The following is a 12,369-nucleotide window of genomic DNA, read 5'->3' on the forward strand; positions in this document are numbered from 1 at the left end:
GCACCAATATTTTTATTAAGGAGAGAGATTTTTTTCTGAATCTTATCTAAAGGTACTCCCCCCACCACCACCGCTTTTCCCATTTTTATTTAAATTTGGGTTTAGGTTTACTTAAACCCTTAGGCAAATAGAAAAGTGAATGGGAGAGGGTGGGAGGGTGTAGGCTAAGTCAGCATTCCTGGTTAATGGGAAAATGAATTAAACTAGAGAGGGGGGTCCAGCGAACAGTGTTCAGAGAACGGGCCTGCCTTTGCTCTGCTGTTTTATATATTTTATGATTCCAAATTTGATAGAAAGTCTAAGAGGAAATGTTTAGGGCTTTTGTGCTCTTTAAATAATCACACAAATATGGATGTAGATTACAAAGCCCTCTTTAGTTTTTTAAGTCGGCCACGTTTACTGGGGCGGGCGGGGGGGGGGGGGGGAGAGCTTTTATCCTCTTCCTCCCCTCTCATCATAATGTAAAGAGAGACCGTTTCACAAGGGGAATGCACGGTAGGCTCCCGTAAGAGCAGCAGGATTAATCATATGCAGGAACAGCTTTAAAGAACAAAGATTAATAACTAGGTTTATAGGGGAATTGATTTCTTTACGTTAAATATTGCCGAGAAGGAATAGTAATATTTGTCGTCAGTGTGAGGCATTTGAGATAGAGGGGATAAAAGCCCTCCCCCCAAATGATTACATCACTCCTCCCTCGAGCAGTATTAGCACAGTAAATCCAAGGATGGGCTCATCGGTGAGAAATACTTTGCCAAGATAACTGTGCATTCTGATACATATGGTCTCTTTCCTTTTGGAAGGCACAGCTTACCTTGACCAGTCTTATTAGGCAGTAGCATTAAAATTCTCATTAATAATGTTGACAGTTATGTCAATTATATCTGCCAACAGACTTCTTCATTCCTGTTACAAATTTTCCATGTTAGTTCATAAAGTCTAGTTCTGACTTTGCAATGCTTGGTAGAGGAGGAGATTTCCTATGTGCTTCCTTTTCATTGTGCTTTCTGATGTGTGGTGCATTTGTGACAGGGTTTAAGTTCTGACTTTTCCGTGAATTATATAGGACTGAAATACCCATAGAGTCCTTTCTGCTTTTAATGTACAGGGGAGGTATTTCAGGATTGTAAAATATGCCTGAAATGTGCCCTCTTGATGCATGTGTGAGGTATGTGAACCCAGGAGTGACCGGGCTATCTAAAAACCCAGATGCACTGGGGGCAGAGAAGCTACGTGCTGCAGCGTATCAGCTTTTGTCAACCTGCCCACGGCGGAGCAGACCGTGCTGCACGGAGCAATAAAAAAGGAATTAGGCGGCTCACTGCTGGAGGAGAACAGTCAGATTAAACACCTTTTTGAAACGATGAGCATGTATACATTGCAGATCTATTAAATGTAGGTTCTCGGCGAGGTTGGGGTTGTGCTCAGGCTGGTACAGAAGAGAAATGATGAAGCAGGAGTGGTCTGGTGACATTTTTCCGACTTGATTGGCTGGGGTGTGTGATGTAATAGGTTACAGTGCAGCCCCTTATAGGTTTTAAAATGAATTCCAAGACACCATTACAAAGAAAGCCGGACTCTTTTCTTATAACTGAGCTCAGCCAAGGGAACTCTCGCACAAATGTACAACACTGTTTGGACTATGGAAGACCTGGATTTAGAATATGCTAAGACAGATATAAATTGTGGCACAGACTTGATGTTTTATATAGAAATGGATCCACCAGGTAATACTGCAGTATTCTTGTGGAACGAACGCTAGTTAATTTTGTGGCATTTTATTTTGTTTCTGATAGCTACTGTAACAGAGCCTCTTTAGATTTCTATTTTTATTAATTTGTTCTAATTTAATAAGAATTAGTTTGATCATAGCTTGAAAATTAAACCAGCTGACTGCCTGTGGAAGCAAGCAGATCAGGCTGTATGTGGTAAATGCTTATTCTTACTTGGATGGATATGAATGGAATGCCAGTTTTCACTGGTGTCTTTTGTTAAGATTTTTTGCTCTCTGGGTTATATTGTTGTGTATGGTTCCTTTAATTAAAATTATGCCTCCTTTGTGCTGCTCTTCTCTGTTGACAGTGGATGAGAACAGTGGTGGACTTTTGCAGCGATAGTCCTTGGTACTTTAGAACGCCTGTAAAATGTAGCAGTGATTGCAACTCAGTTCCAGGTGACCTGAAACTCTTCTAAATCAAATGGGGAGACTTTGCCTGCTCTCTCTTCTATTAAGATACTGTAATGAGAAAAGAAGTTGGCTCTTCATTCCTTAGTGTTAGTCTTTATAAAATATTCTTGGTAGACTCCTGAAGTAATTTTTACATACATTAAAATAGTAACCGTGCTTTAAAACTTATGACTTAGAATTTAACTAAAAATCCTAGATTTATTTTGCTTTCTAAATTATTTCACCCCTCTGTTAGCCCTCCTCCCAATGAAGAAAATTTCAGGAACACTGTAGCCTTTCGTTTGTCACCAGTTGGTATCTGAATACTGATTTGACATTGAGGAAGAGGAATATGGTATCTATCGGCATATAGAGCTCAGCTTATTCAGTAGAATATTAACAGGAACACTGAAGAGGTTCAGGTCACCGATGAGGTTCTTAAAGTGGCTGTTGGCAGCACAGTGCCTGAATTACTAAGATCAGAGAAACCTAATTCTCCCCTTAAGACATACTGCCGTAGATGAGCTGCTTTGCCACAGCAGCATTTGTGGAGGGCAGAGACCGAGTCTGTCTCAGACAATTAAATAAGAGGGGGAAATTAAAGCCAGCCCGTGTGGTTCCTCCTGCTCGTCTGCTCACGGTTCTGTGTGTGAGGTGGACTTGAGCAGGCACGAACCTCTGATATAACTGGAACCTGGAAGTGGCAAAGGGCATGACTCCTGATTTACTCTGAAGTCCATTCACGTGGCCAGCCCAGTTTGTGTGCTGCTCTCCAGACTGTTCTCTTCTTCAGTTTCTTTCCTCTGTGAGCCATACCGTGAAAGGTGTCTGACTTTCTCTTTTCTTTCTTTTTTTTGGAAGAAAATTATCATGTTTCATGGAATGCTGAATGCTGTATTTCACAATTACTCTTCTTTTATCTAAAGAAATTGAGGTGTACTTTAAAATGTTTAATTTTAGTTTGGGGTTGCAAACAACTTTTTCTTTCTCCTTAATCTACAGCACTGCCTCCTAAACCACCAAAACCCACTACTGTAGCCAACAACGGTATGAATAACAATATGTCCTTACAAGATGCCGAATGGTACTGGGGAGATATCTCTCGGTAAGCCTACAGAAACACTTAGTTTTCACCAGAGGCAGAGGGGGTTACATTAAGGGAAAGAAAAGCACCAGCTTGCTAAGTTGCATTTTTAGGATGTCATCCAACATAAGCATGAAGCATAGTTGGTTCTCTTCCAAAGGCGATCAGAGAAGTCCCTGAGCCACTGGGGAACTGTAGGTGCTGGGTGCCACAAGAAATTATTGTAAATACCCGAGAAGTCCCATCATCGACCGAGTCATCAGGGAAGCACCAGGATGAACTGAGGCTGCCTAAAAGCAGTGGGGAAACCCACCGCCTAGCAGGCAAAACTCTGAGAATTAACATTATTGTTATCCTACACATAATGAAATAAAGTGGCATTGTTATTATTAGCTTTTTAAAAGGAGGAGGGGGAGGAAACCTCTTTGGGATCATGGCTTGCTTTGCTGATTTTTTAGTGTGCTTGGTTAAGAAATAAATTAAAACTTTGTACCACAGTTGTACCAATAGTGAAAGTAGGTTTAAAAAAAAAAAAAAACTCCCATGAACTTGTTTATAAATGAGATGGAGCTTGTAACATTTTTTATATAAACAGAGAATAAATTCTTAAGCTTTGAAAATAATAAATGTAAATCTATGGGGACAGGGAATATAGAGACTTTCTCTGTACTTTCTGGTCAATTTTGCTATGAACCTAAAATTGCCCTAAAAATTAAGTCTATTAAAAAAATGCTCCTAGAATCACCACGCCCTCAAGGTGAGCATTGTCTTGCGTTCTTTTCGCCTCAGGGAAGAAGTGAATGAAAAACTTCGAGACACAGCTGACGGGACCTTCTTGGTACGAGACGCATCTACTAAAATGCATGGTGATTATACTCTTACACTAAGGTGAGCCAAAGAGTGTAGGTAAAATTGGGGTGGCTCAGGTTGACATTCAAGCATATTTCTTTAAAGAAAATTGTAATGCCATTATGTTTATGTTGTATTTACAGGAAAGGAGGAAATAACAAATTAATCAAAATATTCCACCGAGATGGGAAATATGGCTTCTCCGACCCATTAACCTTCAACTCTGTGGTTGAATTAATAAACCACTACCGGAATGAATCTCTAGCTCAGTACAATCCCAAGCTGGATGTGAAATTACTTTATCCAGTATCCAAATACCAACAGGTAATCAAATACTCATGTTGTTATGTAATTTAAATAAGATACTTTCAATGCTTAGAAACATTTTGAAGCAGATGAATTACATGTAATGAAATTTGAAAAGCTTTGTACTTGTAATCACAAAATTACATTTGGAGTAGCTGAATACAATACTTCAAGGATTTTTTTCATGTTAGATATCTTGTTAAACAGTTCTTAATTGATTAAATACTTTATCAACTGAATTTCTTTTCCTTATGCTCTCTAATCCTTCTAGGATCAAGTTGTCAAAGAAGATAATATCGAAGCTGTAGGGAAAAAATTACATGAATATAACACTCAATTTCAAGAAAAAAGTCGGGAATATGATAGGTTATATGAGGATTATACCCGTACTTCCCAGGTGAGTTTTCTGTGAAAATCAGATTAAATTTTAGGAGTCTTAGTCATTAAAACGTAACACATATTATAGTCAGCTTCAAAAAAAGAGTAAAGAAGGGAGAGTTTTTGTAAATAAAGTAGGGGGAGAGATCATTTGTTTGTGAATCATTGTGTCTTGAAACCTTGTAAATGAAGCCCGTAAGAATCAGAATAATAAGTTCACAAAATAAATGAAGAGGTTGCTGGTTTTTAAGTTGATTTGAGATCATTCTTGATTGAACAATTCTTTTTAGATTGGGAGCTAATAATAATTGGAAGTTCCACAGAATTGTCTGATCTCAGAAATAGACATTTAACCATTATGTGCTCTGCCCTGACAAACAAGGGCGGCAGGGCGGCACTCACTGTTTTGTTTTCTGGAGATGTGATCTTCTCGGGGCCGTCCTGCATCTGGGACCGGCAGGGGGAGCAGAAGGCCACGGGGATGCCATGAACTGCTGATAAAGTGGGATGGCTTTAACAAAGATGAAAACTTTTGACATTGTCAAGCAGTCATCTTTTGTGGACTGGAATAATTCCCAAAGGAAATGTGTGCTTTTTTTGTGACAGTATTTTAATGGGCTTTATGAATTAGAGTCCCACCTTGCTAACAAAGGACTTACATTCTAGATAACTATACAGATCACATGTCCTGGGAGTGTCTCGCAATAAGAAATTACCTGTTCTACTGAAGGTGTGACATGGTCTTGCTAAAATTGTGTTGCAGGAAATCCAAATGAAAAGAACAGCTATTGAAGCATTTAATGAAACCATAAAAATATTTGAAGAACAGTGCCAAACCCAGGAGCGCTACAGCAAAGAGTACATAGAAAAGTTTAAACGTGAAGGCAATGAGAAGGAAATACAAAGGTTGGTCAACCATGAGTATTCCCTTTGTCCTTGTTAGAGATCACCAAAATCTTCTAAAACTGCTTAAAAATGATCTCACTTTCGCTGCTTTGCACGATTAAAAAGCAGTGGGGAGACAAAGCATTCTTTACCTGAGGGAAACCTTCATGATGAACTTTGGCAGTTACAGATGCATTTGTCTTGCCTGTAGGATTATGCATAATTATGAAAAGTTAAAGTCTCGAATCAGTGAAATTGTGGACAGCAGAAGACGACTGGAGGAAGACTTGAAGAAGCAGGCAGCTGAGTATCGGGAGATTGACAAACGCATGAACAGCATTAAGCCAGACCTTATCCAGCTGAGAAAGACCAGAGACCAATACTTGATGTGAGTTGTCGGGGACGGAGCCCCGTCAGGGGATGCTTGGGAATGGCGAAAGGATACGTTCTGAACACGCTTTCCTCTCGAAACTCTTTTTCAGGTGGTTGACTCAGAAGGGTGTTCGGCAGAAGAAGCTGAACGAGTGGCTGGGCAACGAGAACACCGAAGAGTAAGTCCTTACCACAGATGGGAGGCAGCACAAGATTCTCTTCATTTTAGGAAAACGCGTGGCTTGCTTTATTTAGAGAACAAGTGAGGAATTTTACTGAGTTTGGAACATCTTGTAGGAGGAAACGTGTAAACTCAGTCTCATTATCCAGAATTTTTTAAAGGGAAAGTTTAGGGAGGGCGGATAGAGATGTATGTTTTTCCCATAATGCTGTTCTGTGTCCATAAGGATGTCCCTAAATATCTAAAAAATCCTAATATATGTCTGGAACAATAATGATTTAAAAAAAGGACACAGCTTAGTATATGTTTGACGCTTAAGCCCATGTTTTGTTTGAATTATTTGAACACTGGCAAGCCTCCTCCTCCTCCATCAATTTTCTGATCTAAACTGGACAAACAGGATTATTTAATGCCTTCCCAGGTATCTGGGCTTAGTTGCTGGCTTACCGCTGCTGACTCTTTGTCCAGAGAGGTTGTCTGGAAGGTGCAACTGGGTGAGAGGAAAACTCAGGCCAGAGAGGCTGGTTGGGTCAGACCCAAGGCGTCCGGTCTGAGGTGCTTGCAGGAGGGGCAGAAACAAGGTCGAAGTGACGGGAGGGCCAGTAGGGCAGGCTGGCGGTCCCCATGCCCTTCACCCAGCAGCCTGTTCTCCTGCCCCTCAGCCAATATTCGCTGGTGGAAGACGACGAGGACTTGCCCCACCACGACGAGAAGACGTGGAATGTCGGGAGCAGCAACCGGAACAAAGCTGAGAACCTGCTGCGAGGGAAGCGGGACGGTACTTTCCTTGTCCGGGAAAGCAGTAAGCAGGGCTGCTACGCCTGCTCTGTGGTGTACGTATCTCCAGCACACTGCTGGTCCCCTAACAGCTCCGGGAGAGGTGTTTTGTTCAGCCAGCCAAGGGGGCAAGGATCTGGGCAATTTCCTTACAGTACAACAATATAGAAGGGGAAATGAAACAGGCATAGTACTTTGAAGTCTGTTAAGACAGTCTAGTAGGAAGAAACCTGCGTTTCAGTTGCAACTACTTTAAGTCTTTATTTTTTCTGTCTTTAAAATGGGAATGACAGTGCTGGCCTCCCAAGGCTGGTAGAGTGAGAGCCTGAGGGAACTGACATAAGAGCACCACCCCCAGGGGAAAAGTCCCCATCAGCAACAGGGGCAAACAACAAGCAAAAAGAACCCCCGTCACTGTCCTTGAGATAATTACACCCAAGAGAAGACATTTTTGTCATAGGGCACACTTTCTTGTTGCTAATTAGTAGTCTGGTGAGAACTTGGGATGAAAGTGAGTTTTGGATCACTAGCAGCACCTCAGAGGGCGAGCGCCCCCCAGGAGAGCGAGGCTCCTCAAAGCACGTTGTGTTCCGGGACTCCCTCCCTGGAAGCAGAGACACAGCCCTATAGGAAAGGAGGAGTGAGAAAAACTTAGAGGGAGGGTCAGGGAGTAGAGAGGAAAGGGCAAGGTGGAGAGGCACGCAGACATCTTAAGGCCAGCCTTAGAGAAGGGACCCTGTCAGCCACCAGCAGCACCACGCCTCTGGTTGCACAGCGGCACTGATGCCGGCGCTTGGCAGCTGCCACTTGCTACGTGCTTACTGCATTCCTGGCATTCCATCAAGCACATCATCTCGCTTCTCAAAGCTGCCCTGTGACACATACATTACTATCATCTTCCTTTTCAGCCATTTTTAAAGATAAAAACACAGCAGCTCAGTGAGGCTGCATTCCCTACGCAAGTTCCCCAGCCAGTAGGGGACAGAGGAGTCTAACAGTTAGCTCACCACCAGGCACTGCTCCCCACGTGGAGACTGGCCTGCGTCAAGTGCACTGTCGGATGATGATGATGTTGATAGAAACACCTGCGGTGTCCTGGTTTGTCAAGGTCCCAATGCATTTGCGCTCTCTCCTCCCCAGGGTGGACGGCGAGGTGAAGCACTGCGTCATCAACAAAACGGCGACAGGCTACGGCTTTGCGGAGCCCTACAACCTGTACGGCTCCCTGAAAGAACTGGTGCTCCATTACCAACACACCTCCCTGGTGCAGCACAACGACTCCCTCAACGTCACACTAGCCTACCCGGTGTATGCGCAGCAGAGGCGATGAGGCGCGGGCCCTGCAACCCTCCTCCTGAAGTTCAGCCACCCTGAGGCCTCTGGGAAGCACAGGGCTCCTCTCCAGCCTGCCCTGCGAATTGAGCTGCGGAAACCAAGCCGTCTGTCTCCAAATGGGACTCCAGCTTTCGACGAAAGCAGCAGGGGAAGACGTGCAGCCTAGCACTGTGCGATGGCCAGACGCTTCTCATCTGGAGTGCTTATCCTTCCTTCCTTTCCTTTTTTAAAATTTTTTTGGTTTAATTTAAAGCCACCACAACACACAACACAAAGAGAAAAAGAAATGCAAAAATCTCTGCGTGCAGTGACAAAGAGGCCTTTACCCATGGTGCTCGTTAATGCTTTCTGAAGCTTTACCAGCTCGAAGTTGGGACCTTGTACACCAGAGAGTGGATGGGGCCGACGAGCCCTGGCCTGGGAGCGCTCGGTCCAGCCTGGTTTGGCCTGGTGTTGCTGTGCACGGTGGACCCAGGCACTTCGCACTGTGGATTATTTTCCTTTCTAGCAGATGAACGATGTGTAGCGGAAAGGCACTCGGGCTCACGGGGGACACTTCCGGAGAACGTCGGCCCGCGTCTGTTCAGAGAGATTCTGTGGTAGCGAAGTGCCAGAGGGCGTTTTGTTTAAACTTTTCAACAAAAAAACAAAACCCACCAATGGAAAAATGGAACTTAGAAAAGAGGACTTAAAATGACATTTTCAGTATATAAAATATGTACATAATGATGACTGACTATCAAATAGATGGATTTGTAATCAATACCAAATAGCTTCTGTTTTGTTTTGCTGAAGGCTAAATTCACAGTGCTATGCAATTCTTAATTTTCATTAAGTCGTTCTCTCAATTTTCAATGTACCTTCAGAATAAGCTTCCCCTACCCCACTTTTTGTTGCTTGAAAATACTGTTGTCCTTGGTTTTTGTGTTAATATTCATTTTGTTATTCTTTTACTTTTTTTTTAAAGAAGAAATGTACAGGATGCCAGTTTAAAAAAAGGCTTCAGAATTAAAACTATGAAATATTTTACAGTTTTTCTTGTACAGAGTACTTGGCTGTTAGCCCAAGGTTAAAAAGTTCATAACAGATTTTTTTTTTGAACTAAATGTTTTGTTGGGCAGTGCCTGATAAGCTTCAAAGCTGCTTTATTCAATAAAAAAGAGAAAGATATATGAATATGACAAAGTATCGCTGAGTTCAACAATGTTGTTTCAAGACTCTTAAAATACGGTACCTGGCAAGTGTGTTTCATAAAGAATTGTGAACTTCTTGAATCTAGGGAGGGGATGTAGCTAAGGGATGTACAGGTGGGGTGGGGGGTGGCGTGGTGGAATGCACTTTCTCTTTCTCACGATTGGAGAAAAAAGTACCTAACTGCGAAGTGAAGTTGCTTTATACTCCAGTCTTTCCCACTTGGATCTGCTAGTTATTATCAATTATGACAACTACAAGTCTACTCTAACACAGTGTAGCTGGTCAGATATTTTCAGTTCTTAGGAAGGAAGGAAGGCTCCCAGAACAGCGGCCCACCTTTGTTTGGAACGCTGATTTCAAGGTATAATTGCTACATTTAGAAAATATGTCTCTTTTTAACGTTAGACTACCATTACAACCAACATTCATTTTAGAAAGAGCATGATCTGAAAACAGATTTTTATCTGGCTATTCGTTATTTTCCTCGCTTCCCATTCATGTTACATCATAAAGCAAACAGGCATGATCGTTAACTGTTTCTGCTCTGGGCTGTGTGGAGCTTGTGAAAGTCATGACCATTTCAGGAATCATAGTAACAGTCCTCACTCATCCGGGCGATTGTAGGAGGCGTGCTTCACTGTGGGGAAAGGGAGGGGCTGCCAGAGTGCTAGAGTCACCTCGGGGATTTAGGGCAGGCATGGGGGGAGGTCTCCTGGTTCACGTGTGCAGAAGCCTTTCTGCTCAGTGGAAGTTGTGTACGTATTGGGAGAACAGGAGAATGACAGTCATGGTCACTACGCTGGTAGTTTAAAATGAATCTTACAATTTCAGTCTTTTTTCTCAACATTAGATTCACTCACATTTATTTCTCTTCCCTTCAAATATTGGGGTTGAGGGGCTTTTTTTTTTAATGCTCCTTTTAAAATTCTTTTGAAAGACTCCGTCTAGCAGTTGTAGACTTAGTCAATTGTAGAATGTATTTTTTTCTCTTTACATGAAGCTACTCATACCAAGAGCAATAGTCTTACAGCAGACAGTCAGCCCTCAAACTTGACTGCGGATCTGACATCTCCCTCTCTTCTGTGAACAGCTGAGGATTTTCCTGGTTTGAGTCTGTGAGTGTCTGATTTAAAACCATGCTTCCACATCACACGGAAGTCTAACAACTAGGTAATATTAGTTGATAAACTAGGGTGGGTGTTTTGTTTTTTTGGTAGCATATCCATGTATGCTATTAAGTATAAATATTTTTCATTTAATTTCTAAAATATTAGATCTAAGATGGAATATTTCATTAATCATTACATTTCATAAAGAGTTTTATTAGTGTTTTTGCTTCAACATATTGCCAGATGACATGGTATCAGGCATCTGCCTTATTTTTGCATCTCATGAGCACAAACGGTAGATTCTCTTTGAACTGCAAAGGCAGGACTCCTAACTCCCTGTGACAGTGGGTCACAGCACACCTGTGATGTCACACCTCTGCCAGGTGCCTTGAGTGCATGTAGTGTGCCCACCACCTATGTCCTTCTAGACGTTGGACCCTCAGAGCTCCCTGGGTCCCTTCGGACAGTCGTCTCCAACAAACACTGCCTCGTGGCTCACCAGTGCGAACAGACACCACAGAGGCACAATGGTGCGTGCTCCTGTCTGTGCATTGGTTTTCCCCACCCAAGAGAGATCACCTCCCGAAGGTGAAAGCCAGAGGCTGAGCTGCAGAGGGACTGTGACAGGGCTGTGGAGGTGGGAGCGTTAGGACCCGATATTAGACAGGAGAGAGAGAAATCGCAACCACATGAAAAGGCAAAAAGCATGTATTTGCAACATCTGACAACTTCACGGCCCTTGATATATGTATATATGTATATGTGCATGGACTGTGTTTCCAGTACACCTTTCAGCCAAAACAGATCCACAGTCGTCGAGTTCAAGTGCATAACAAGCAAATGTCTAGTACAGTTCTTGTATATGTGTATGGGTTGTTTCTTTCCTGTGAATTTGCTTTGTTTTGTCTTATAAAGGTGAAAATTGTTTGCAAGTGAAGTGAGAAGTTCATAATTCTTTGGCTTTTCTTTTTCCTGTTTTTAAAAGTTACTCCTTTTGAGAAGCTAGTCCGGATGACTCGCTTACCTTGGAAATCCTTGTTTTCAATGTGTTAAGTCAAAATGTGTTTATGTGAGCTGTCACTGTAGGGAACCAATTGCTTTGTCATATAGCTGGTGATGAAGTAGTAACGTGTTTGGGAAGTCCTACTGATGTTCCTTATTGGGAGAAAATTCTGCTGGTTTTAACAACTGTGCTTTTGCTATGCATGGTATCCAGGTCAGCTGGGAAGGAGACCCTGAAGTCCAAGTTCAGGGTCACTTAGGAAAGGGGCAGTTTAAAGCACAATGCCTCACACAGGACAAAGTTCCAAAATGCCAAATTCTTATTTTTTAAAAAATCTAGTTATATAAAATACTAGTATGAGTGGGGAGGGAGCGGAATTGGGTTCATTGGAAACACTATCCAACTTAACATTAAACTTGTCACCATGAGATAGCATTAGCTACCCAGGATGCTGCTATTAAAAAAAAAAAAACTCATTTATATGTGTGTATTTTTTAAAGCTACAATCTGTTCAATGTTTTTACAAATCTGTTTATATGACATTGTTAAAATAAAATTGGTCTTTTGACGAGAGGGAGGATGTGATGGTCAGTGGTCATTTTGCCTTCACAAGGCACGGGGCGGGGGCGGGGGACCGTGCCTCCTCGACAATTGGTTCAAGCTGTAGATTTAATGGAGCTACGTCTTGTTGTTTTAAGTTGCTTTGATGCATTGTATTAGGTCTTCAAA

General features: G+C 42.3%; 1 protein-coding gene across 3 annotated transcripts in view; it reads left to right on the plus strand.

Annotated features, from left to right (window-relative positions):
• Positions 1–12,112, plus strand: part of PIK3R1 (phosphoinositide-3-kinase regulatory subunit 1) — an 82,831-nt gene extending 70,719 nt beyond the window's left edge. For 2 of the 3 annotated variants that reach the window (XM_028517776.1, XM_028517778.2), the window contains 9 exons: positions 3,170–3,272; positions 4,041–4,139; positions 4,244–4,424; positions 4,678–4,803; positions 5,548–5,690; positions 5,881–6,057; positions 6,152–6,220; positions 6,885–7,055; positions 8,140–12,112. In XM_028517776.1, the coding sequence (XP_028373577.1) occupies positions 3,170–3,272; positions 4,041–4,139; positions 4,244–4,424; positions 4,678–4,803; positions 5,548–5,690; positions 5,881–6,057; positions 6,152–6,220; positions 6,885–7,055; positions 8,140–8,329 (1,259 nt within the window). In that variant the 3' untranslated portion in view covers positions 8,330–12,112. Of the gene's footprint in view, positions 1–673; positions 1,728–3,169; positions 3,273–4,040; positions 4,140–4,243; positions 4,425–4,677; positions 4,804–5,547; positions 5,691–5,880; positions 6,058–6,151; positions 6,221–6,884; positions 7,056–8,139 lie in introns of those variants that run through there. The other variant, XM_028517777.2, reaches the window with a different exon arrangement.
• The last annotated feature ends 257 nt before the right edge of the window (positions 12,113–12,369 follow it).

This window comes from Phyllostomus discolor, chromosome 3, assembly GCF_004126475.2.
Source record: "Phyllostomus discolor isolate MPI-MPIP mPhyDis1 chromosome 3, mPhyDis1.pri.v3, whole genome shotgun sequence".
NCBI lineage: Eukaryota > Metazoa > Chordata > Mammalia > Chiroptera > Phyllostomidae > Phyllostomus > Phyllostomus discolor.